Source organism: Limanda limanda, chromosome 12, assembly GCF_963576545.1.
Source record: "Limanda limanda chromosome 12, fLimLim1.1, whole genome shotgun sequence".
Taxonomy (NCBI): domain Eukaryota; kingdom Metazoa; phylum Chordata; class Actinopteri; order Pleuronectiformes; family Pleuronectidae; genus Limanda; species Limanda limanda.
Window position 1 is genome coordinate 7,825,221 of NC_083647.1, and position 27,785 is coordinate 7,853,005.

Below are 27,785 nucleotides of genomic sequence, written 5' to 3' on the forward strand. Positions count from 1 at the left end.
CCAGGCTTCATAATCTGCTCCAAGCTTCCTGAACTCTACCTTCCGCCCAAAAAAGACCATTCTGTCACAAAATCCCCCCAAAGCAATTGACAATCAATGTTGTGCAATACAGTTGTAGAGATATTTCAGTTCACAGAAAAGGATTATAGTAATTCTGTGATTTAGCATTATCAGGGGCCAAATGGATCAGATTTTATTTTGGTCCTTTCTCCTGTAATGCTACAATAGAGGAATAGCAACAAAGCTATTGTTGCATAAGAGATTAGTTTTTGCAATATGGTTATGGATGGAGTCTTTGTGTTCAACCAAGAGCACTTCAAAAAAACACTGACCAAGAAATGCTCTTAGACAAGTGAATACACAACAAGAATGTGGTACGACATTTTTTGCAAGAAATTTATGCTGATTTCTTCAATTTCCCGAATAATCTTACAGTGCGTGATTCTGAACTCAATGGCGTACATGCTTACAAATACAGAGGTATATGTAGATATTTACACCAAATGTACCCAACTGTCAAAGTAATAACAGCTAGAAATCCAAAAATGCAACTTTATGATATTAAAACATAAGGCTACCAATATACTGAATCAGAAAGCTACCATGCAGATCTCTATCAAATCTTAGACATATACCAGACAAGAGATTTTGAGGGTTACAGTCAGGAAAAGTGAATATATTGCAATTCTTTAACATGTCTTCGCCAGGAACCGCTGCTCTTAATACTGCCGTTGAGCTTCAATCAGATTCACTTTATCTGAAAGTTCATCTAGTAAAAAGACAGTCAAGGAAATTGTATTTTTTTTAAATGCAGTAATTAACAGTTAATTACGACAGCAGGAAATTATATAAATATACAACTGTAACTCTGAGACTCAAGTGTAATCAAAAGCACAAATGCACACAAAAAATCACTGTAAAACTGTAAATATTACATTTTTAAATTGAAATCAAATACTTCTATCACATAATATTCACAATGAGAGTCTCACAATAAAACTATAGATTCTCAGCTTCTGAGATGCAAAAAGGATATGTTTTCCGCTGAGCTCCTGGATAGCTGACTGCACTTTTTTCTGGAACACAATCTGGGCTTCACACATGCAGGCATCTTGGGTTATTTCACCTCTCATTTCCTCTGAAAGAGTGAGAAGAGATATGGAGAAGGTCAAAGCATGTGAGTGAGGTTTCACCATGTTTAGTGTAGCTTCTTTACTAAAAAAGTAACACAGCTTTTCACAGATTTGTCAGTAGCAGCGGACATTTTTTGTAACACCCATGCAGAGTGGATGTTCAATATGACCCTTTTCTTATAAAACTTACCATCACCATTGACATTGATTCAACAGTAGAGCTGAGATATTGCAATCAATTTTTACTTTTGTGATTAATGTTAGAAAATATGTTTAAAATGCTTTAGTCACGTCAACTACAAAATCTCAATCTAGGAAGATGTATTAGGGTCAGGTGTCATAGGCTTAAGACACATGTAAATCACTTAAGCACTCACATATGTGTTACAAAATCACTGAAAAGATACAGTCATAACAGACAACAAGCAAATCAACATCTACAACTGTGCTGTGAAAGGCTGGAACCAGAAGTTGTGCTGTATGTCTTATTGCTGGACACTGTAGCTGTGGGTGCTGTCAACTACAGACTTTTCCACAACTGGAGAATGCAAAAACAAAGACATAAAAAGGAATCAGAATTGTGACACATTAAGTTTCACATCACAATCCTCAACCTATATAAAAAGTAAAATCAACCTATCATTGTTAAAAGGGCTATAAACTTAACAACATTTTCATATATATTCTGATTTCCTGCAAATTTCAGTATCAAATGGTCTAGATAGCCTATACACCATTTTGTTTGTGTAAAGTATGACGTAATATATATGAATTCTATATTGAAACAGGGAGCTCACCTTAAATCATCTTGTGTAGTTTAGGATGGTTTCAGAATTGCTCTTGTCCAATGAGGCACATGGATCAACTGCTCTTCAAGTATTATTGAAATAGAGTTCAAGGAGTCCCCGGGGCAGCTGTTGCAACTTTGGCTGATACAGGTGTTTGGGGGACTCACGGAAACCATGTCCATGTGTGTCAAAGCTCTTGGTAGGTCAGTACCAGTCTGGCACATTTGCTCAATCAGGCTGGGTTAAATACTTGTTGCAGTAGATATTAATGCTTTGTAGCTCAGGGTTTGGTGACAAAAGCGTGGCTATGGAAACCTAACACAAACAACCTACAACTCAGCACACTGGCACAATTATGTGCATTAAAGAAAGCAAATTCTTACGTGAGCATGTTCTCTGGTCTGCATTCAACACATATCCCACATGACAGTTGCAGTTGTAGGAATCCCCATTGTTGATACAAATTTGTTGGCAGTTATGTCCTTGTGCACATGCATCCGCGCCTGAAAAGAGACATTCCCACATCTAAGAGACCTTGTAGCTCATTGAGCAAACTAACCAGACATGTGTATAGCATAATAAATGTGACTCCATAGTTCCTGGAACGTTATAGAATAATACAAAAATATCTTGTGTTATTGTAAAAAGGTTGAAAGGAAGAATTTTCTTACGTGAGCATGTTTTCCTATCCATGTTAAGGACATATCCCACTCGACACTTGCAGATGAATGAGTTCCCCTTGTTGACACATATGTGCTGGCAATCATGTCCCTGGGCACAAGCATCCAATCCTGGAACTGAAAAGAAAAGCTCACACCTCAATGACTCAATCTCTGACATTAAAAACATTCACTAAGCTTGTTGGGGAGAAAAGGGGTGGATCCTACGACCATGCCATCCATACATTCAGACATACCCAGTCTCCCATGTCTCACCTACACAGACCTTAGTTCTGAACAGCTCAATTCAATTTATATTGATGGATGTTTGGTGTGTCCATAAGAGAGACTGCCTTTACACACAACAAAAACTCCTATTGTCTGGATGGAAGCTCCAATATTTGGTTGAACCAGTCCTGCTTAGATACATTGAAACTTCAAAAGTGTGGAATACCTGAGATGATGGATGATACCAAGACATCAAATAGGCATAATGAAACAATTCAGGTTCTTACGTGAGCATGTTTTCTGGTCTGGATTCAATACATATCCCAATCGACACTTGCAGATATACGAGTCATCATTGTTGACACAAATGTGCTGGCAGTCATTTCCATGGGCACATGCATCTGAACCTGAAAAGAAAAACTTCAACATCTAACTGACTTTCAGTCTATCAGTCAATGACCCCTTTATCTCTGATGAACCCTCTGACTATTGCCATTTGCTCAATTTCTCTAAATGTATCACACTGAGGTTGATCAGGCTGACCTCAAGCACTGGGCTAAACTAACAAGAAACAACACTATTTAGGCATTACTTTGTATTGTTCCAGTCTAGGAAATAACAGTGACGTCCCAAGAAAATTGATAGGAAGCTCCAATTCCTTACGTGAGCATGTTTTCTTATCAGGATTCAACACATATCCCATTTGACATTTGCAGATGTAAGAGCCATCAGTGCTGACACAAATATGTTGGCATTCATGTCCCTGGGCACATGTATCTAAACCTGGAAAGAAGCAACCCCCTATCTAACTATCAGTCAAAGAACCTTTAATTATTAATAAAACCTTTGATAGCAAACCTTGAGGGAAAACCTTCAGCACATTGCAAAGAAAGGTCTAAGTTGTTACGTGAGCATGTTTTCTTATCTGGATTCAACATATATCCCATTCGACACTTGCAGGTATATGAGTCATCATTGTTGATACAAATATGCTGGCAATCATTTCCATTGGCACATAGGTCAGAAACTAGAAAAAGAGACATGGACATCAAAATGTCCAAATGCGTTACAAGTTACAACATCATACATGCAGAGAATGGACTGTTGGAGCCTCTGTCTGGCCATTGCTCCTTTTACTACTTATGACACCTGTCTCCTACGTGTCCAACTTATTCTGGCAAACCAAAATTTGCTGGCAGTCATATCCAAGGGTACATGAATCTGAACCTGAAAAGAAACCTTCCACATCTGACTGACTTAATCTATCGTATCAGGGCTATTGTGAACCATACAACTATGAAAAGAAACACTTTCACATCTGACTGACAATCACCCTTTTCCCTTCTCTTCTATTTCATACAACAAAATAACAGTGAGATCCCAAGTAAATCAGTTAGAAAGGTCAAAGTTCTTACGTGAGCATGTTTTCTTATCTGGATTCAATACAAATCCCATTCGACACTTGCAGAAGTACGAGTCATCAGTACCGACACATATATGTTGGCAGTCATGTCCCTGGGTACAGGTATCTGAAACTGAAAAGAAACATTCCCACATCTAACTATGACAATCAGTCAAAGAGGCCTTCGTAAGAAATAGACCCTTGGATGGGGGATCGTGATCAAGCATTGATAATGATTTTAAACCAAACCCTGAGCACTTAAAAATATCTCAAAGAAATGTCTGAGTTCTTACGTGAGCATGTTTTCTTATCTGCATTCAACACATATCCCATTCGACACTTGCAGATGTACGAGTCATCAGTACTGACACATATATGTTGGCAGTCATGTCCCTGGCCACACTTATTTGTACCTGAAAAGAAACACTCCAATGTCTAACTGACAATCAGTCAAATATCCTTTAGTAAGTAATAAAACCTATGATGGGGTATTGTGGTCAAGCACTGCTAATAAACCCCAAAGCTTCAGCACATTTGAAAGAAAGGTCTGTAAGTTCTTACGTGAGCATGTTTTCTTATCTGGATTCAACACATATCCCACATGACACTCACAGATGTATGAGTCATCATTGTTTATACAAACGTGCTGGCAATCATTTCCATGGGCACATGGATCTGAACCTGAAAAGAGACATGGACATCAAAAGTCCACAGGTGTTATGACATCATACATCCATTGCTCCTTTAAAAGTGGATGCAAACTGTCTTCCAACATCGAAATTATTCAGACAAACACAAAGTTGCTGGGAGTCTTGCTCATGGTTAAGTGCATCCAAACCTGAAAAGAAAAACTCCCACATCTGACTGACCTACTCTGTCATCTCAAGCAACATTTTATCGGTTGTGAACCCTCTGACTGACTGACAAATTGAATCAAACAGGTTGGAAAGTACTATCGTTATACTGTCTCAGTCTACAAATAAACAGTAAGATCTTAGGAAAAATGTTTAGGAAAGTCCAAATTCTTACGTGAACACGTTTTCTGGTCTGCATTCAACACAAATCCCATTCGACACTTGCAGGTATACGAGTCATCAGTACTGACACAAATATGTTGGCAGTCATGTTCCCGGGCACATCTATCAGAATCTGAAAAGAAACACTCCCACATCTAACTAGGACAGTCAGTCAAATCCTCACGAAGTCACAAAACCTATGATGGGCAGTTGTGGTAAAACACTGATAAAGAATCTTGCAGCAAACCCTTCATCACATTTCAAAGAAAGCCTGTAAGTTCTCACGTGAGCATGTTTTCTTATCTGGATTCAAAACATATCCCACTCGACACTTGCAGATGTAAGAGTCATCATTGTTTATACAAATGTGCTGGCATTCATTTCCATGGGCACATTGATCTGAACCTGAAGAGAGACATGGACAACAAAAGTCCAGATGAGTTATAACATTACAGATACAGAGAATGGACTATTGGAGCCTCACTCTGGCCATTGCTCCTTTTACAGTAGATGATGCTATCTGTCTTCAGTGTGTGGGACACATTCATGCTAACACAAATTTACTGACAGTCTTGCTCACAGGGACAAACATCTGAACCTCCGCCAAGTTAATCAAACAAGTTAGATATTACTGTTCCATTCTATGAAATAACAGTGAGATCCTAAATAAATCGCTTTAAAAGGTTCAAGTTCTTACGTGAACATGTTTTCTCATCTGGATTCAACACATATCCCATTCGACACTTGCAGGTGTACGAGTCATCAGTTGTCACACAAATATGTTGGCAGTCATGTCCCTGGGCACACATATCTGAACCTGAAAAGAAGCACTCTTACTGTGACAAACAGTCAAAGATGCCAGTAATAAGCAATAGAACCTATGATGGGGACAGTGATCAAGCACTGGTAATAACCAATTTTGAAGCAAACCCTGAACAATCCCAACATCTTAAAGAAATGTCCAAGTTCTTACGTGAGCATGTTTTCTTATCTGGATTCAACACATATCCCATCCGACATTTGCAGATGTACGAGTCATCAGCACTGACACAAATATGTTGGCACTCATTTCCCTGGGCACACGTATCTGATGCTGAAAAGACAAATTCCAACATCTAACTCTGACAATCAGTCATGGAACCCTGAGAAACTAATACAATCTATAATGAGGTATAGTCAAGCATTGATAATGGATCTTGAAGAAAAGCCTTCAGCAATTTCAAAGAAAGGTCCATAATTTCTTATCCGGATTCAACAGATATCCCTCATGACACTTGCAGGTGTATATGCCATCGTTTATACAAATGTGCTGGCAGTCATTTCCATGGGTACATGGATCAGAACCTAAAAGTAAGACATGAAGCTTAAATGTCCAGCTGGATTGTGACATCATATATGCCGTGATTGGATTGTTAGAGCCTCTGTCTGGCTACTCCTCCTTTTGTTATTAGTTGTCTTGTTTAGGCTAACACAAATTTGTTTACAGTCTTCTTTATCGGCACATGCATCTGAAATTTAAAAGAAACACTTCCTCATCTTACAGACTTAATCTATCATCTCAAGGATCCCTTTATCCAATGTGAAGCCTGTGACTATTGCCATTCGTCAAATTTCTCTCATTTGATCACATCAGGTTGATAACAACAAGCTCAACCTGTGAAGCTAATTCAATTAAATAAGTCAAGCATTACTTTCCTTTACTGTTTCAGGCTACAACAAAATAATGAGATCCCAAGAAAGTCAGTTAAAGGTTCAAGTTCTTACGTGAGCACGTTTTCTTATCTGGATTCAACACATATCCCATTCCACACTTGCAGATGTACGAGTGATCAGAACTAACACACACATGTTGGCAGTCGTTTCCCTGGGTGCACATATCTGAAGCTGAAAAGAAACACTCCCACATCTAACTAAAACAATCAGTCAAAGAACCTGCAGTAAATTACCTATGATGGAGGATCATGGTCACGAAAGATAATAATGCATTTCAAGCAAACCCTGAACACTTAAACACATCTGAAAGAAACTTTTAAGTTCTTACGTGAGCATGTTTTCTTATCTGGATTCAACACATATCCCTCTCGACACCCACAGATGTACTCGTCATCATTGTTTATACAAATGTGCTGGCAATCATTTCCATGGGCACATGGATCTGATCCTGAAAAGAGACACTCCTATTCATAAATGACTTAACAGAATTAAATTTGTCAGGAAGCATTTAGTCGGCCGGACTTTACTCCCAACATCCTGCTCATTCAAAAAAATTGACATACGTATAAATGTATATGCAGAGCAGGTATACAATTTAGGTTCTTACGTGAGCATGTTTTCTGGTCTGCATTCAGCATATATCCCTCATTACACTTGCAAAAGTAAGAATCACCATTTGCGTCACAAATGTGCTGGCAGTCATGTCCGTGGTCACATATATCCAAACCTGAAATGAAACGTTTCCAGCTGAAACCTTCAATCAATACTAAGTACTACCCGATTTAAAGCCAAATTCTTCAAGCATTTTTCTGTCTAAGAATCTCCATTTCTTTAGTTAACCAATGACACTGCACTAAGGCGTGCGGATCATAATGTCCAAGGTCTTACTTGAGCATGTTTTTCGGTCGGCATTCAACACAAATCCCATTCGACACTTGCAGATAAAAGAGTCCTCATTGTTTTCACAAATGTGTTGGCAGTCATGTCCATGGGCACATTGATCAAAACCTATAAAAAGAGACAGATCCGAATGAAACTAATATCTCAGTCAAGGTGAGCTTGGTCTGTTCCCAGCTCCATTTCTCTTTTTTTATGAATCAGCCTCCAAAGTCTATGAGTTATTACCTCTGCCAAGGAGGGTCTGTTTCCACCCCTGTCTGTTTTGTTTGTTGGCTTGTTTATAAGCAAGATTCCACAATTGAACAATTGAATGGATGTCTGTGACATCCATTCAATTGTTCCATTCAATTGTCCTCAAACCTCCCAAGGTTGGAGGACCCCATGTTTTTTTCAAACTATCTTTCACATTGAATAATGTTATGGCAATGGTGTTTTTCAACATATTTACCATTTCCCTCGAAGAAGATGCATACTTCTTAATGAAACCTTAATGTGTGAAATTTGTTGCAGCTTGATTGAATTTAAGGGGACTTTTGGTATGCACTCTACCGAAAACCATTCTTATAGTTATTATAAATCACATGAGGAAAAGTCTTTCTGTCCAAATTCAATTCAATTCTTGTTTTTTCACAAAAAACAGTTTTTTCTTATTCAGTAAACCCAGTGGATTTTGTATTTAACGAAACATTAGTAACCACATTAGCAATGACTGATATAAACAACACAACATGGCTCTAAGACATAAAATCCTGTGTTGCTGTCTGCAAAGCTGCTTACGTGAGCATGTTTCCTCATCAGCATTCAACAAATATATCCCAAATGACATTTACAGATGTAAGAATCATCAGTGTTTATGCACATATGCTGACAATCGTGGCCCTGGGCACATGCAGTTGAACCTGAAATCAGACACTCCCTCATGTAACACACACAGCCAAACTAATCAGTCAAGCACATTAAAGCTAAGACATTAATGAGCCATTGACTATTTCAAAAATCACTCAAAATAATATTTTTTTCAAGATGCATCAATTCTAGGTTCTCATTCTCTCTGCATCTCAGGAAAAAGTTTTGAAGCTGCTCCACAGACTGGATTCTACTGTTGCTCAACCTATCTATTGGTAAAGGTTCTTATTATGTGAACATGTTTTCTTGTCCAACATACATCCCTCATGACACACAGAGGTAAGCATTACCATTTTTGACACAAAACACTCTGCCAGTCAAGTCCTTAGACACATCTTCACCTACATGAAACTGATTGTAACTGAGCTCAACAACAAGCTATGGTACACTTTTCAGGGCAAGATCGGAAAATAGTCACATAAGCTAAACTGTGCCTGATCCGGTACAAATTCCAGCTGAATTGAAACTTCACTTCCCTGCACTTTTCAGAATAATCCAAATCCAAACAGCAACCACCACAACTGAAACTGAGGCCAATGTGGAAGGGCCATTTCTTCAGTTTCTATGATGGCACCAAAATTCTACTGGAAGGGTCCAGCTTCTTATGAGGTTAAGTTCTTTGGTTTGTACAGGCTATGCCATTCCACATTCACACAGTTGTACGTATCATTGTGCTGACACAACTGTGCTAGTGGTCATGTCCCTAGGAACTTGATCCAAACACGACGAGAAAAAATGTACTGATACAAAGCTCTCATCATGCTCTTATTGTAGAGCTTTTGATTAGAAGTTGTCAATGTTCCAGCTCTAAGTCAAGCGACAGGTTACGGTGACTGACCAGCGTTTGCTTTATAGTTATACGAAACGTTGCAGCTGTACTTGAAAAACCTGAATTATTTAAAGCTTTGAAGCCATAAAAGATTGTTTCAAATTATCACACAAAACACATTTACAGTATCTGTGGAACTGGCATGAAAAACACACAAGCGAAAAAAGCAAATTTCATCAGAAATATTGTGTTCTTATGTGAGCAAGTTTTCTGGTCTGCATTCAACAAATATCCCATTTGACACTTGCAGATGTACGAGTCATCACTGTTTAGACAAATGTGCTGGCAGTCATGTCCATGGGCACATGGATCAGAGCCTGAAAAGAGATACTCACATCTCCCCACATCTGACTGATACAGTTTTCTAGAGGTAACAGATGTGGAGGCCTTTGGTCGCCCATTAGTTTTAGAACTTGGGCCTATCACCAACCCAGGCCTTCATCATGTCCTGCTTATTGAATTTGTACTCACTAGCACTCTAATTTATTTAGGTCAACACAAATCATTGCTTTAAAGAGACGTTATGCAGTCTGACCACGAAATGCTTCACTAACTGATGTTCAAAAGTATATGGAGTTGGATTTATACGACTCACTTCAAATTCTGATATCAATGTTTAACAAACTTGACATTTCTACCTCTTTTCCCATCCTATTTCCAAACCAATGCTTTTTCAACCATGTTTTTTCAGATCATGCACAAACAAATAGGGATTTCAAGACACTGCGAGACTGGACAAAAAGATAAGACAAAGATAAAGTCTCTTACGTGAGCAGGTTTTCTTGTCCGGGTTCAAGACGTAGCCCGAGCGACACTTGCAGTTGAACGAGTCGCCATTGTTGAGACAAATATGCTGGCAATCGTGTCCAATAGCACATGCATCCAAACCTGAAAAGATACATTCCAGTTTCTGATTGGCTTATTGTCTTGCTAAATCATTATTGTTACAGGTTAGTAAGTTGTAAGTAAATATTCATTAATTGTGCATTATTTTTATTTTATGTAGCCACATGCAGATTAGTTTGCTTGATCTCTGTGCTTCAGCTATTGCAATGTTGTAGTGATTCTATGTTGTTTGTTTCAGTTCCTGTATTATTTGTGAAGGAAGAGATTAAGAGATTTATCACCTTGAATTTTTAAACGGGCCTTTGAGGTTTAGGCACCTGAATATGTATCCATGTTAATGTTCATGCAGCACAGACCATGCAAACACAAAATCGAATGCAGGGAACATTCTTTCACAATAACACAGAACCATTCTTTAGTAGTGATGTCACTTTTGCGGACGACAGAAGTGAAACACAGAGGTCAGTTGAGCTCATTCTTCAGGCTCAAGCTGTTATTCAAAAGCAAAGTTTTGAATTCAACTGACTGGAGGCTAGTCATGATTTCAAAATGCTGTGCTATGAGTTTGACAACAACAACAAGGTTATTTTAAAGTTGGTAGGCGAAATGTAAACAATGATAATTTCAAATCCGATCTTAACTGAAGTAAAATTACTGAACAAAAGTACAGGTCCCAGGAAAGTCATGGAGGAAATTTGTTTTTTCCCACTAAGTAGCTGTTTGCAAACCCCTAATCTTAATGTTTTTGTGTTGATACCACAAATTTAGAAATAACTTTCCTGCAGCCAAATATGCTATGTATCTCTGCTTTCATTTAATTTTAAATAGTGCAGGGCTTGTTCTAAACCTGCCTGATTTGAATTAGCTATTTCTTTCTCGTTTGTTTTCTTGGTCTGTGTTAAAGATGATATGATTTGGAGCTACATCAGAATTATTCATTGTCATTAGTCAGTCCTTGTCCAATAGTTCTACAATATACTGTCACTTTTTATTGTTTGTGTGCTGGACGTTGTGTGCAGCTGTTTATAAAAATTATATTGAAAAGAGTGAAGTTAGACAACTTTGTGCTCATCCTTACTGGTTTGTCTACAATGAAGATGTATCTAGGGATAACATAATGGTTCTGCATCCATTCAGAGAGTAATACTGTATATCTAATATAAAATGGAATGTTTTCTTAAAAATTACTTGAATTAAAATGTTCCACTCAATTAGCCGAAATTTAGGTCCCATCCAGCACAAGCTGAATTAGTTTTTGCCTTGCCTTGGATCAGTGGCCGTTAATGTTGACAGAAGCCTTAAGTGTGGACCTGGGCAGCTAAGCATATTTTCTGGTAACTGAGCGGAGCGCACGGCATGAGGCATAAAATACAGTGCAGACTGCAAAGAGCAGCGCGCTTCCTGTGAAAAGTACAGGTAGCATCATTTTAGGTTTCTACCATTTTAAAGTATTTTTATATTGAAGATTTTGCTCTGAGTCAGAGTCTACCAGTGATCAGAGGGTTGTCTTCTTCTTTGGGTAGGTTAGTACATCCACTTCAACTATTGTCCATTTTTAATGCTGACTGCATTAATAATAATTTTTTTTTAAATCAATGTCTGCGTGGCAACAGTTAGTAGAAACCATTTTGGGGGAAATGCACACACAGACAGTGATGGTAAATAATATCTACAATGTCTATAGAACACCAAAGAAGAGGACTATTTACTTTAGAATGGAGATTCCCTCTATGGTGCTACCCATAAAATCACAGGTTAATTAAAAAAGATGCGTCTGACATACCGTTGTTTCCTTTATCGTCATTTTCATTATTTATCCCACTAAGGTCATAATCATCAATTCCACCATTTAATGGAGTGTCCGCACTCCCATTATCATCATCCTTACCACACAAGGTTTGCCTAAATATGGAAGTTAGCTTCTCTATGACACCATAGGTCTCGACATAGAAGACATGGTCATCATGTGGAGGGCTGGCCATGAGGCGGAGAGACATCATATCAGCTCTGTCCACTCCCACTGCGTAAATCTCAATCCCAGAGGCACGGGCTGCGGCTGACACTTCGTCCACCTTGTCCTGGGGCCTCCCGTCCGTCACTATGAAGGCCACTTTGGCAATGTTCAAAGAACTAGCCCGGGCCCCTGCTTCAACAGTGAATGCTTTCTCCATAGCGGTCTTTATGGCCAAGCCTGTCATGGTGCCTGAGGCAAGGGGCTCGACTCTGGCCAGTGCCTTCTTTAGGGCAAACTTGTCAAAATACGTCTTCAGCAGGAACTCGATCTGCACTGTGCTGGCATAATTGACGAGGCCAACTCTGGTGGCATCGTACCCGATCTCCAAGGTGTCCACCATGTCTTCCAAGAAGTCCTTGGCCTTCTCAAACTCAGCCGGACGTACACTACGGGAGCTGTCTATGATAAAGACCAGGTCCATGGGCCGATTTCTGCAGTTGGATCTTGTTGCTGTAAAATATAACCAACGTTTCACACGGATGCAAAAGTTTTTCAATGATTTTGCAAGGCAGAGTATAAAATCTCCTGATATTATCCTATAGGTTCCTAAGTTGTGCCCACAATGTGCTCTGAAGCTGCACTGTAGCTGAAGTGTGCTGCAAACATTGAACTAAACTAAATAAACTGTGGCTCTCTTTGTGTGAGAATAATGTATATATCTATATTTCATAATTTCTTAATTACCCGAAGCAACTTTTTCTGCATTTTGCTCGGGAAAAAGAAAATTCCAAAATCTATATATTGGAGATTATACATGCTGATAGTTGTTTCAAATTGATTTTACTAACTGCAAAAATAGCATGAGTTATGATAAACAATGCTTATCATACGATTGACTATTAAGGCTAAGGTGTCCAAATGCAGATTACCTTAAATTCCCCTTCAACTGAAATATTCTGTCATTTGAGAATGCACCTTTAAGTTTCCTTCTAAAACATCAATAAAATCAACCTTGAAAAGAAATAATATTTGAATTAGAACATGTTATTTTTCGGCATCTAGGCTCCTCCTTCATCCATCGATTCCCCAGATATGATTACATAGAGATGATGGGAATACCAGTGGACTTTTCTTATATCTTACGCCACCTAATGAAAGACAATCTTTTTTGAAAAAACAACATTATATTTAATGATTGAACCAGGAAGCACAATCAACAACCCTAAAAGCTGTCATTATGGGGGCAACATAACAGTGTGTTAGTTGTATGGCTACCTGCAGCAGCTCTGATGGGTGCAGCAGAGACCCTCAAGTCTTTAGCAGGCTGCCGGGATGTGAACGGTGCAGGATTGAGTTGCAGCGGTGAGGGCAGCTCCCTCTTTGGCAGCAGGTGATCGGCAGGCTGATAGCGAGACCTGGAATTACTGCTGCCAGCTTTGCCAGGGGGAAGAAAAAAAAGAATTAGAGCAGAGGCTTAAGAGCCGACTGGCAGACATGCATGAATGATAATTAGCTTAATAACATTGTCGATGGAGGGAAAGGAGTGTGCAGTGAGAGTTCACACACAAACACACAAACACGTTTGTACTTCCATCTTACTGAGAACCCTCAACCTTAACCTAAACCTAATTCTAACCTTAACACTAAAACCAAATCTTAACCCTCAAACAGTCCAGGACCAGCAGAAATGTCCTCACCTCCAAAAATGTCCTCACTCTGTAAGGTCTTTGCTTAAAATGATCCTCACAAAGATATAAGAGCAAGAGCACACACACATACACACACAGACACACACACTCACACACACACACACACACACACACACACACACACACACACACACACACACAGATAATCATATATACTGTTATATTTTTGCCCAATTCTAGGTTGCCAGAAATTACAATATTCCATCTTTTATATAATTAATAATAAAAGTAATAATACAATATTAATGATGTGCAACTGCAATATTATTCTAAAAACACGTTGAAATTACTCAAAGTTATATATATATATTATATTTTCAATTTTTAAACAAAATAACACCTTTCTGTTCCGGTAAAAAACAAGCAAGTGGATGTGTTTCCATCCCTTGGTATGGTAGATTAAGTAGAATTTATTTGGATATGCATCCTAATGATAATTGGTAAAACATAGTACAGTTACCAAAGCCAGAAGAAGCTCATAAAACAGATTAACATCTCTACATCATGCATTCAGGTGGCTGTAGTCCTTAACATGCAGTCTACTTACCTGCCCTGTCACTCCTCCATCTCTCCTGCGCCTGGAGGCTGCTGACTCCTGGCCGGACGCTCTGCTGCTGCTGGAAGCCTCGGTCAGTGTAATCACTCTCAGTGCTCAGGGCTTCGTCGGAGATTTGCTCAGCAGATTCTTCAAACCACTGAGAAACCCTTGCGTGTACTTTAGGGGACGCTCGTGGGATTAGTGGACTACCTGAGTGGATCTGTCGGTGCTGGGCCCGAAGCTGTGGGAAAACTCCCAGAGCCCCTGATGTCAGATAGCCGATGAAGCAGATCAGTCCCCATGTTAATGAAGTCATGTTGCCTGTACACAGTTTCCTACGCTGGGTGCCTGCTGGGTCTCCAACACTACACTGTTGAATGCAGCCTACTTATACCCTCTGCTCCACGGCCCACAAGGCGTGGGGAGCAAGAGGCCCAATCCACAGACAGTAAGAGGAAGGAGTTGCTCAAGTGAGGCTGGTTTCACTGCAGCAACAATTGCATTACTTTTCTGTGATGGCTATATTTAGTGTTGGAATGTAACTAAAACCTTTACTTAAGTACTCTCATTTTAATTATAGTTTTGAGATTTTCTACTTCAATAGATTTCTGTGGCAAATTTTGTACTTTTTAAAAACTCTATATTTACATAATGCACTGCTATAAATAAGTCAGCAGAAAATTAGCTCCTCAACCAATAAAACATTTAAGACAAACATCAAGATAAAGCTTTTGAATGCAGTTTGCTGCTTCACATACACTTTTTCTTTTGATACATTTTGCTGATGATGTCAAAAGACTTGTCTCATCCTAATTATTCATGTGTTATTTTTAAAAGTGTCCGTTGGTGTCTTGAAGGCGTCGTGAAATAAAAACGTTTTTCATTATTATTTAGTAAAGTTATACATCTCAATACTTATCCAGCGCTGACTAAATCACTTTTACTGTTAATATTTTATTTATTTGAATCCTTCATAAGAAGATAAACAGATTAACATTTTTGTAATAAGTTTTATAAATCTGACCTCTACTGACATAATAAGCTACAAATATTCAAGAGATGGCTTTGAGGTAGATGAATAATTGATGACAGTGCAGAAAATAATATCGAAACCAAGGCCCACTTAATTTTTTCTGTCGTTTTTGACCATTTCACATTTATTTTGCTCAGTTCTCAAACTTCTCATCTAATTTAGGACTTCTGACCTAATTTATTAACCTTTCATGTAGAAATTAATTTGGAAATAATTAAGTATAATCAGCAGTATCTCTATGGTGAGTGAATAAATGACATGTAGTACCTTTTATGAAAACAATTTCTATTTTTTTAAATACAATGTGAGTGCAGTTACTTTATAGCATGCTGCCCTCTCGTGGCCTGTAGTGCAAACTGTGTTCCAGAGGTCACTGGTCTGAATAGAAGAGACATTACTTGATTCAAAATCAAATTAAACATAAAAAACTACATTGTCCCAAACAGTTTATCGGCTGAATTTCGGAAATAATTATCTTCTTCTGTGAACAATTAATTTACTTTGAAAAATCTCCAAATTTATACAGTAAAAATGTTTGATATTCAGTATGTAGGTAGTCGATGAGGTCCTGAACACAGGCATATCAGTCTCACTCTTAACTTATTGAGCAAAGTGTTTTTAAAGAACTTTGAAATATCCAGAAATGAACTGATTTGATTGAACACATGTTGGACTTTACTTTGAAAAATCTCCAAATCTATACATGAAATTGTTTGATCTTCAGTATATTGAAAGTCGGAGAGGTCCTGAACACATGCATATCAGTCTCACTCTGAACTTATTGAACAAATTGTTTTTATAGAACTTTGAAGTATCCTGAAATGTTCTATTCCACAGTGAAAATGTTGGACTTCACTTTGAAAAATCTCTTAATCTATACAGTAAATATGTTTAATATTCAGTAAGTAGGGTAGTCAGAGAGGTCCTGAACGCAGGCATATCAGTCTCTCTCTGAACTTATTGAGCAAAGTGTTTTTAAATACTTTGAAGAATCTGAAATGATCACTTCCACAGTGAAAATGTTGAACTTCACTTTGAAAAATATCTTAATCTAAAGCATAGACCGTATAATAAAGTCTGTAACATTTAAACAGGATTATAAATGTAATATTCGATTGGCAACTCATTGAAACATCACCCAGATAATGTCTTATTCACATTAAGGTCAACAGTTTGAATGCGGCTGTTTAGGAAAGGTATTAAAAATAATGAGGGTGATGTTATTTGGGTTGAGGTGGTCTCTCACAGTTCACTGCCTCAGTGTCCCACCTTAAAGAGAAACTGTGTCCATGTTCATCAGTATTTGAAGATGATCAATACTCGATTTCCCTTCATGTTGCTTGCACCCTCAACTACAATTATACGAGCATGAGGCCCAATTTAAGTTAAAAAAGAAAAGCAAGTTAAGGAGAGTAAGGTTGTAATACTAAGAGAATAAAAGGAATATAAGGAATGAGCAGCAACATGTTATGTCAGACTTCAGGTTTCACAAAAATGTAATACTTTTGGCAAATCAGTACCACATGATCATAAGAACATGGGTTCTCCTTGCTGCTTATTTCCAAAAAAAAGTTCTCAGATATATTATGTAATGTTTTCTTATTAAATTGCGAGGTTTTTCTTATTATTCTAATTAAATTACATTATTCTGGTCAAAAGATGTGTCAATTGAATTACGACTATATTCTTGTAATATTATAACTTTCTTCTTAATTGTTTTCTTCAACGGGACCCTAAAACTCCTTCCAACTGAACTTCACTCACATGTTAGCTCATTGCTGGCTTAAGCAAATGCATTTAAGCTGTGCGGCTGACTTTGCCAGGGCTCAAACAACCAGGGTTACGGTATAAACCAGCACACCTTTTAAAGGGAGCCTCTACAGCCCAGCAGGGGGCAGAGCTGCGTGACTTTAACCTCACTAAAAGGAAAAGGACCAAACAACCAACACAAGCGTGGCGAAGAAGTTACAATAACTTCAAATGCGACAGTGTTTTATTACTAACACAGCAACGTTACATGATGAAAGTATACCACAACACAAACAAGCTATTTTAGTGTGCCCATTAATGAGTTAATTCAGGTTGGTATGTATAATGCAATGTCTTCAATATATATTCATATATATATATATATATATATGCGTAAACTATAAAGTGTACTGTCTTCTGTACACCATATCTGTCTGTATTTATATCCATTATATTACATTTTTATTATACCTTCCAATATTATCCTTCCCTTGCAATCATTCTGTGCCACTGAACTTTCTCTCATACTTTCTCCCTATAATGCCTGTGTGAAGTTAAAGGTATTAGCCTATATTATATTATCTCCGTATGTATTATATTGTCACTTATAAATTTTTTGGATACTATATATTTGTGCTAATTTGATTACAGAACTTCATTGTGTTATCAGTGTATTTTCTCAGTCTATTGTATTGTTTTGTCCATAACAATTACATATGAATACTATGTATCAACATGATGCTGTTACTGCATTTAAAGATAACAGGTGACAGATTAAATTAAAATAAGTAACCCTTTTTTAGATTAAAGCTGATTGACTACTTTATGTAATCCAGCTGTTGCATTATGTAAAATTGGTGATGGTCAGAACTGACCTGACAAACAGTGGGTCTCTTTATTCCTCACACAGACCATCAGATCTAGGACGTCGCAATTTTTTCTACACTGATATGAAGACTCAATTGTTTGTCAAAGGCACAGTTGTGAGCAGGAAGCAGACTATTTGTGTCGCAGCTGTTGAAATTTACGCTACGAAGCAGGAACTGTAATGTCCTTGTGCAACTACTAGATGGACTATGTACATCATTTTTCAAAGGTCAATATAGCCTGTGTAAGTACTGAAATGACTGTACGTGGTCCTATATGCATCAAAAACACACAACATCCACAATTTGACGCAGCTAATGTTTTATTTATTAAAAAAATACAAAACTTCCAAATGTTTCCACAGGAAAGCTCAATGAAATCGCAATCCCATCTCTTTTGTATCTATGCCATATGTGTGGTTAAACATGTTATTAATATCACAAATAGATTTCTTGCCTTTTAAAAGTTACAAAACATAAAAAGAAAATAATAGGAGAAGAGAAGGGGTGCAGTCTGCTTGAGTCCCTGTGTTATAAGTGTTAATCTTGAAGATTTGTTTGGCACCCGATGGGTCCAATAATCAGGAGAAATAGGATATGAGTGGCTGAGATGCCAATTAAGTGTAGGTATCTGTATTGTTGCTTGACAAAGTTTTTCATTTGCTGCAGCCGTTTTAAACCAGTGATACCATATGGTGTTTTTACATACAGAACAGATACAAATTTAAACTTAAAGGTCTGGCGATGAGCAGCAGAGAAAAATTTACCAGACACACATTAAATACTTAATGAAATATAGAACATTGAAATAATGATGGGTGTTTCTTGATGCATTAAGATCTTAAGGATTAACACTTGTGGAGTTCTGTTCAAAAGTGGAGATCATGGAAAAGATAAATATTAACATAGCAGCCATTTAAGGAATTAAATCACCCCTCCAATCACCTCTTTGCAAGTTACTAGCAGGGGATGTGACTTAAGCTGTTAAGCAATTTGCCATTATATTTTAACATTATAAATTAAAAGCATGAGTAACCTTTGAAAAAAGATTTAGTCCAAATGTTGAGACCAATGGTGATGAAGAACCATCATCAAAGTGGTTGTGATATATTTAGCAATCGACTCTTACAATTCAGCAGACTCTAAAAGATCTAATTTCTACAGTCATTTCCCCTGACTAGGGCAAGAAGGCTACACTAACACATTCAAGTGCAGTGTTGCCTTTTTAACACCCATAGAGACACTCAGAGTGTGATTTAGCCTCATTACATTGAGGGTTGATCTCCAGCTTCTATACAGAACAGAGAAATTGTGTACAACAACATGCCCCTCTCATTCTCCTGTCAAGTAACTGGCCTTAAACGTTCACATACATTTGGGGAGAAAGCAGGGAAAACCCCCCCAGAAGAATCTTCTCCAATTTTTGAAAACAAAGGATGCTAGTTGTGTTTAAACCACACGGGCCTGGCAAGGCTTGGTAGGCATCTCCAAGCTGCTCTCTTGGCCACAGCATGCAGACACCTCGAACAAGCGAGACTCCTCCGCAGGGGCTGGCATGCCCTGCAGACAGATTTGCTGCACGTGTTGCCTGCAGAAGAAGGTGCAGATGAAAGTTAGATTATAGATAATTCTATAACACAAGAAGCACTTAAAGATGTAAATGTTCCTCAAGTAATACAACAACAACAAACTCATTTGGCTACAGTGACATCACTCACCAAGCAGGACGGGAAATGACATAGTGAAGGTCAGGTCTTTGGAAACCATTGAAGGTGGAGGAGGCAGCCACGGTGTAGGCACCCATGTTTTCAAAGACCAGCCAGTCGCCCACCTGCATGTCAGGCAGGTAACACTGCTCAACAATGCGATCAAGACCATCACAAGTTGGGCCCCAGATGCTGCAGGGGTACATGATCTCATCTGGCTTTGGCTTCTGTTAGTCGTAAGAGGTTGGGAGGAGAAAGAAAGAATACATGTATCATGACAATGCATTTCACCTTTCATTGACTATGAATGATGAGTATCTTTTTGGTGTCTTATGTTACCTTGTGCAGTACTGGCAAACAATGAGCGTGGTCATAGAGTATACAGTTGAAAGATCCGTACACTCCATCGTTGACATAGTACATCAGAGTCCTGTCATTGGTCCCTTCGTCTTCATCTAAAAGAGAAAAAAATATCTTTAGTACTGAGTAACGCAACAAACCTGCTCCCAGAATAAACTGTTTAAGTAAATCATGGTAATTCTTCTAAATTAAGGCCATTACCGTCAGAGACTGAGTCCTCATCCATTATGACCTTCTTGGCAATGATGTTGACAACTAGTGTGTAAGCAGAAGCTACATAAAAGCGTCCTGGCTCAGCGATGATCTTAACACCGCAGTCAGCAGGGAAATACTTGTCCAGGGCAGGGTTGATTACAGCTGTGATCTAGAAAGAACAAATATCCATATGTGAATAAGACTGGAAGAGAACTTGTCTTATGTTAGTACTACTGATGCTCCATGTAAATTCCTGCAGTACTTTTTTCTCCAATATAATAAACTCAAATGATCAGTTTGACCCTGTTGTACAGCAGCCAATTTATATATTTGAAAAAGATTTAATTTAATTTTACCTCCTCAAATTTGAGTTCAACATTGTCGGAACCAGGGAAACCACCACCAATGTCCAAGAGATCCATGTTGAAACCGAGCTCATCCTAGAGGGAAAAAGATTCAGTCCTTATTGACTTTGGTGGAAGAAAACACTCATAAAATCAGCTGTATATGTATTTAAGTCACAACTCACCCCCATATGGAAAACAGTGCGAGCATCAGCGATGGCCTGCGTGTAGGTATTGGCATCGGTACAGCCACTGCCAACATGGAAGCTGACACCAACCACGTTCAGTCCCAGTTCTTTAGCCCGCTCCAGAAGACCTCGACAAGATTTGAGCGATGCCCCAAACTTCACACTCAGACGACACACTGCCTTTGAGTCATCTGTGGCAATACGCAGCACCAGCCTGGGCAGACAACAACATCAAGTTATTCAAAAGGACAAACATTCCCAAAAGATGGCAGACACACATTACAAATACCAAAGCCTTTGTTTCATGGATGATGGAGTCTTACTTGGCATTGTCATGACAACGGGCCACTTTCATGAGTTCCACTTCGCTATCAAAGGTCATCATCTGGACCCCATGGGCAGACGCATACTTGATCTGCGAAACTTGCTTACAGGGGTTGGCATAGATGATTCTGCTTGGATCCACTCCCAGAGACTGAACCAGCGCAATTTCCGTCTAGAGAACAACATTCAACAAAGAAAATACTTGTTCAAAAACTAAATTAGCAAGTTATAAATTGATCTTTTCAGTTAAGTGCTTTGCATTTTGTGCTATGGACAATTTTCCGAAACCCACCTTGCTGGCACAGTCAAATCCAGTTCCCAGGGACGCCAGTGTTGTCACGACTGTCCGACTGTCATTGCATTTGACAGCATAGAAAGGAGTGATACGAGGCAGGGCCCTCATCCAGCGCAGGTGTTTCTTAAGCACATCCCCCAAGTCACAGACGTAGAAGGCATCCCTCTCATCCTGTAGAAGAAAGGAACATACGCATTAAATGGAAGCAGTCCTTTCTATCCATCACTTAACAAATGGGGCACTGTGTCCCCTGAACAAAACCAGCACCAGACCCTTACCGTGGTGGATGATTCATTGATCTTCTGCTCAACGACATCCCGGGCAGTGAAACCCTCCTCCAGGAAGGGGAATTCAAACTCAGTGGGAGTTGCAGTGTTCATGGTAACAACAAGTCCTTTTGTTTACTCACAAGTAAACTAGAAGAGGGAGGGAGAGGCGTATTGAGATTACATTCAACTTTGACAACAGTTTCTTTTGTGTCCGTGATTACACTCTCACGTGAAAGTCTCAAACTTTGTGAGTAACACTCAAAACACTTTAACTGAATGGATATGGATTTGATTGTACACATAGAAGATAAGAGAATGATTCACTTACTTTAATACAAAAGAGATGGAATTTAGTGCTGCTGTTCCTCAGGTGCAGAGAAGCCAAGGTGGTTCACCAGTGAAGTTAAACCCCTTCAGATAAGACTCAAGGCCAGGGCCTGCTGAGTAGCCAGTGTGAAATCTCCTAGAGTTATGATTCTGTGGGCAAGACAAAATGTTAATTAAAATTCTTCTTCCTCTGGTTGCAAAAACAAGCACACAAGTATTTATAGACCCTACTTTAGTGAGTTTGAGTTGTCTTCATTTTTAGTAACAAGTTACAGATTATTCTATCAGAACCACCACAGCCCACGAAAGTTCATGGATGTCAAAAGACAAAAAAAATTGGTAAGACATTACTAATTTAGTCCTCAGCAACGCTCCATTTTATAACTGTCAGGTCAACTTGACACCATATGTAGAAAATCAATGAAATGACGGACGTTTTAGCCCCGCCCCGTCTATATATCCTCCAATCACAGAGAGGCCCGCCTTGCAACGTAGAAGACCGACAAGGAGGCGGACCAATCAGCGACCTACAATTGACACGGACGTAGAAATGCCGGTTCCGCTTGGAGCGCTTCTTGCCATGAGGCAGTTTGACGTTGGGCACATTTCTCTTTAACGTGATTCATCCGAAATGACCACGAGCCTAAATCAAACCGGTATCAAATGTCTCCACCTCGAAGTCCGAGGTCCTGGAGCCTTACGTGCGCAGTTAACAGAAATAAGATGGTTTATAGACAACCAGCTGTCCAACATAACGGCCACGTCGCGACGTTCGGAAACACCCTCTCCAGCTTTGAAGGAAACCGTCGTTACTGGCCCACTCTTAACCCTAACCCGTCATTGTTCTTTCCTCAGCCGCCATAACCGAGCCGGCCTGCTAGCCGACCTTTGCTAATGTTACGTGACTAGCATTGAGGCTAAAACGTGACGCCGTTCGCGAAATGGCGTCGAGTAAAAAACGTCTGGTCTTACCTTAAAAAGCATTTACAAAGAGTTTGTCCATTAGACACAACCGCCGGGATTAAAAAGAAGCAGTGTCCCTCTGAATGGAGTCCGCTGCAGGAGGAGTGGCTTCTCTGACCCGAAGAGAAAGATGAGTAAGAGCCGGCAAGGGATCCCGGCGGTATTTATAGAGAGCTCGTTACCACGGCAACGCAGCCAGCTGAAACCGGCCCCCAGTCCACGTAGGAACCGGTTTGGTCTCGTCACCTCATCCACATGGTGGGAAAGACAGAGGAGGCTTCCACCGCCGTGGATTACTAATGGTAACACAGCTCCAGACACATTACTGTTCAGGTTCCATCCCAACTTCACAGGAGACCAAACACTGGGTCTGTAATGTCTCCTTTTGTTCGACTGCTCTGACTTCACGGTGTGTTTAATCCTTTAAGAATCATAATGTAAGTTCTTCAAGTTTGATTCTCACCAGGTTCATGAATTCAAATGAGCCTGTCAACAGACATGCTCCCCAGGACTGCCTGGATAGGCACTCCTTGCCAGACTGTGTAGGAAATTAATAAAACATTCATAAATAATAATAAAAAAATATATATTTATAGACATTACGAGCTGTTGAATAAACTCATAGGGGCAGCAAATGTGAGGATCTGATGCCTTTCTTTGTCACACTGTTTAGGAAAGTAAGTTAAAACCCCTTTTCTTGTATTTTAACTTTTTTTTTTAAGATTCATTTTAAGACATCACGGATAATTCAATTTCACACACCATTAGCCATTAAGGAAAAAGGAAGTGGTAATATTTGATAATGAGGGGGGAAATGTTTTGTGCTTTAATCTGACTTCATGGTGTTGATCAAAACATGTATCCAAGGCCAGCTGCGATGGAAGAAGCCTGTTCTGCCTTTGTGTTAATCCCAGAGAGACTCTCTGTCACGCTGGCACACTGCAGACAACACGGTGCTGGCCACGGCTCGGCCTGACCTGACACCCGCCTCCTCAGTCTCTCTCTGAGTGTTTGACCTGCCTGATGAGATTACAGGGGATTGCAATGTGACAGAGAGCATCAACACAAGCACATGTGTCACAACAGCTCAGCAAGATAAATGCACTCACAAATATTTACTCACGAAGTGACACAGTAGCTTAATTTATTGAGATTCTAAAAACAACTGTTTTCCATGAATACAAAATCCAAAAGCCTGTCACGGTGTGAATACTTGTAATCGGAAACTAATTCTCTCTCCTGTGGTGTGCCTCAAGGTTTTGTATTACTTCCCAGTTTTACTTGCTCTGTACAAATTTTCCTCGGGTTATATTATCGGTCAATATAAATGTATCACTTATCATTCATATGCTGATGATATCCAATTGTATATCTCATTCAAGCCGGATGAAACTAACAAACCTTGTGTCTTGCTCAACTGTGTGACTGCCATTATGAACTGGAGGCACGTTTTTTACATTCAGACAGAACTGGTTCTTTTCATTGCTCAAGAAAATATCATTTCAAAGGTTTCTCAGTGTATTGGGTCTCCTTCTTAGAAATCTTGGTCTCATTTTTTATCAGTACTGCGCAACACAACCATGCATCCATGGCTCCGACACTGGACCGCCGTTCCTATTAGCATAATATCTGCTGCTATCAGAAGCTAAAAACAAATTTATTCTAAATGGCCTGAGCCTGGTTTTACTTCTGTCTTTTTTTTGTGTGTGCAAATGCTTTGTCTGACTACTTTATTACACTTTTGTGAAGCACTTTGCAACTTGTTTTTGAGAAAGGTGCTATATCAAATAAAGGTTTCTTACTTAAGAGAAATAAAATGCTTTTAGTCCAGCATCGTTATATTCCTGATGCCGATACCTTCAACCCTTACTGCTCAGACGAATCAGTCCAAATGTTGCTTTGTTAGACATTTGGTCTGCAAGCAGACATTACCAAACGGAGGAAAATGAAGAATCTGGTCAATCCAGCCCAGCAGTACATGTGGAAATGTTGCACAGGCATCTGTTCCAGGACACTAACAGGAAACTTTTGGGCGCCGTGAAGACCACATATCTGTGGGCTTAGCTTAATATCTTTTCCAGGTCTCGAGGCCACCATCAACATGGCATTTTACTTTCTGCAGAAAAGTTTCCAGTAAGATCTTCTGCAGGGTTAAGTGAATTAAGTCACTTTTTTCCAAGCAGTTCTGATACATAAAAGAAAATTATAAAAAAAACGACTCATGTCTTTCTGAATTAATTGAAGAGTTAAAATGAGGACGAGTGTCTTACTTATTTGGGGACAGAATTTGCAATCACTCTTATACATTCCAGCTTTCCCTATAGCCCTGCCCGGAATCTGAACTTGTTCTAGCAGGCCTCATGTGCCTCTGAGGCAGGAAGTGGGCTCACACACTTGGGGACTAACTCGTCTTCAAAGTTCAAAATCACGAGATCACGAAACGCTTAAAATATATTACAGAGGAAACCAAATAAACAGTTTCTCCTCCCTCCAGTCATTTCCCTTTGTTTCTGTTTTCGTCTCTCTTCCTCTAAACGTCTGTTTCCACCATCTCCTTCACCTCCTCTTGTTATGTCTGTCTCTCCCTCTGTGTGGACTTTCCGTTATCATTACTGTGGCCCCCACATTCACAAAATACAAGGATGATGTGTTCTAGTGGCCGACCAAAACATACAGTGCAGTGTATGTGCCTCTGTTTTTCACCATTTTATCAACTTTATGTTCCTGCACTATCAAGCTCAGTGTGAATAACATATCTTGTAACAACAAGCAAATTAAACGAACCAACATTTTCCTTGACATTTTTCAAGAGGATAACCTGAACTTTATTTAATTTGTATCAAGATGAAGGAAAAAACCCTGATGTTTGGAACAAATAATTTCAACACTCAAGGGAGATTCTTCTAAACACATTGGTTCTGCTTCATGCTGTGTTTTGGTGAGACATCATGATTTAAATGGTTCCATCTACCGAGCTACCGTTTTAGTGGCACCCATTAGTTATCATGTGACGATATATACTGCTTGTAAACAGTGCCTGGCAGTTACATAACACAGTAACACAGTCACACACATAAAGTATAACCTGTTGCCCACAGCAGCAGACGATTCTTTCATTCATGTTCACACAGTCTTTGATTCAAAGAGCTACATTTCTATGGGCTCAGCACTGCGGGATTGCAAGTGTTTAGTCTTCACAAGAAGGCTTGATCTCAATATACCTTAGTATGTCTGACTGGCCCAGACAGCTACTTATGACACCACAAATCTCACTGTTTCTCTTTTATGGCCTCAGGCCCATATGAGCACAGCACAATACCTAGAACAAAAAGTGAACTTGGATGACTAGGTTCATCCATAGTTAGTTCATTCATAAGAAGGATGACACACTACTCAATAAAGGAAACACTCTTTAAGGCTTGCCATGGTATCTTTCGTTTAACAGTGTCAAGTGAGCCGCAAGTTGTAATTTGGGGTGAATGATAAGTTATCAATGAACTCAATTTGTAAAAGGAAGTTTTATGTGTTGCTTCTTATGTAAAGTCTCAGTCCCCAGTGGCAGCCGTGGCCCATGTAACCCACAGGGTTAAGATTAGGGCCTGTACTTCAAATAACGCTGAAACTTAAAGTGCTTGTTCCAGATGTTGGCTGGCTCAGACACCAAGTCAGAAATGTCAGCTAAAGAAACAATTTGATATTTTTTTCAATAAAGTTATCAAATAAATTATTTGATTTCAGACCATACACAAAACGATGCCCATGGCAACGATGTGGTGCTAATATGCCAAATGCAGGAAACACCATCTCACCTGTGATACAATCTGCACACGCTCAAAAACAAGAGATGGATCAACAAGTACATTTTACAGGTGTTGCCAACAACCTCTAGTAGCAAAAAATTATGTGCAGTGTTGCATTAAAGTTTAACACAGACATTTTCACAAAAATGCTCAAATATTATGACTTTGCAAATTAAATGAATGCTATACATGCGTCAAAATAGATTATTTAAATTTAGCCTAATCACAATCCATATGATAACAAAAAGTCTTCATAATGAAATTAGCCTTTGACAATGTAGCTGCTCCACTTGACAGCTCTGTCCCTGAAGTGATGAGAACGGGGTTTGTTTAATCTGGCTCTGCGCTGACTCATCACTTCTTCTTCTTTCAAGGTTGAGTTGCCCAGAGTTAGTCCAGAGACCTCGGTAAAAAAAGAAAAAAAGTGTGATCATATTTTCACTAGAAGTTCTATTGTGCTCTCCTGGATTGGCCTGAAGCAGGACAGGGCTGCATCAGCACATTTCACTCTTTTGATCCTTTTGGAGAAAAAAAAAAAAAGGCTGAAGAGAAGGCTTCGCTGCTTCACGTGTGTGAGGTGTCATGGTTCTAGCGTTCACACGGTCGTATTTGATCTATGAAATAAAAAATGTAAGGAGAATAAGCGACAGGGCATGCCAGTGTTTATATCTATACCTCTACCTTCCCATGATGCACAGTGGCAGCAAGTTTGCCTGCAAAAAAAAGTCCCAAAAAAGTTGTTGAC

The 27,785-nt window shown here is 39.1% G+C and overlaps 2 protein-coding genes across 2 annotated transcripts; both read right to left on the reverse strand.

Annotated features, from left to right (window-relative positions):
* Positions 1-719: 719 nt before the first annotated feature.
* Positions 720-14,937, reverse strand: LOC133015699 (matrilin-3-like). Its single transcript, XM_061082965.1, has 9 exons — positions 14,631-14,937; positions 13,650-13,808; positions 12,204-12,884; positions 10,343-10,462; positions 5,924-6,043; positions 3,096-3,215; positions 2,593-2,718; positions 1,037-1,138; positions 720-772 (listed from the first exon to the last, which is right to left on the reverse strand). Exons 1-9 carry the CDS (start codon positions 14,935-14,937, stop codon positions 720-722), a joined length of 1,788 nt encoding a protein of 595 aa, XP_060938948.1.
* Positions 14,938-18,574: 3,637 nt separating this feature from the next.
* odc1 (ornithine decarboxylase 1) lies at positions 18,575-23,364 on the reverse strand. The gene is made up of 11 exons (XM_061082562.1): positions 23,250-23,364; positions 22,279-22,427; positions 21,960-22,097; positions 21,679-21,852; positions 21,386-21,558; positions 21,060-21,276; positions 20,887-20,970; positions 20,537-20,699; positions 20,315-20,430; positions 19,988-20,202; positions 18,575-19,857 (listed from the first exon to the last, which is right to left on the reverse strand). Exons 3-11 carry the CDS (start codon positions 22,059-22,061, stop codon positions 19,719-19,721), a joined length of 1,383 nt encoding a protein of 460 aa, XP_060938545.1. The 5' UTR covers positions 22,062-22,097; positions 22,279-22,427; positions 23,250-23,364; the 3' UTR covers positions 18,575-19,718.
* Between the last annotated feature and the right edge of the window lie 4,421 nt (positions 23,365-27,785).

Bases quoted from the DNA above. Each gene is read 5' to 3' on its own strand.
- LOC133015699 (XM_061082965.1), bottom strand. From the start codon at position 14,937: ATGACTTCATTAACATGGGGACTGATCTGCTTCATCGGCTATCTGACA. The intron at 1,139-2,592 runs GTAAGAAAATTC...TCACTCTTTCAG, and splicing joins GGATAGGAAAACATGCTCAC to AGGAAATGAGAGGTGAAATA. The intron at 773-1,036 runs ATATCCTTTTTG...CTGTCTTTTTAC, and splicing joins CCAGGAGCTCAGCGGAAAAC to TAGATGAACTTTCAGATAAA.
- odc1 (XM_061082562.1), bottom strand. From the start codon at position 22,061: ATGAACACTGCAACTCCCACTGAGTTTGAATTCCCCTTCCTGGAGGAG. The intron at 21,277-21,385 runs GTAAGACTCCAT...TTGTCTGCCCAG, and splicing joins CGTTGTCATGACAATGCCAA to GCTGGTGCTGCGTATTGCCA. The intron at 20,431-20,536 runs GTAATGGCCTTA...TTTCTCTTTTAG, and splicing joins TGAGGACTCAGTCTCTGACG to ATGAAGACGAAGGGACCAAT.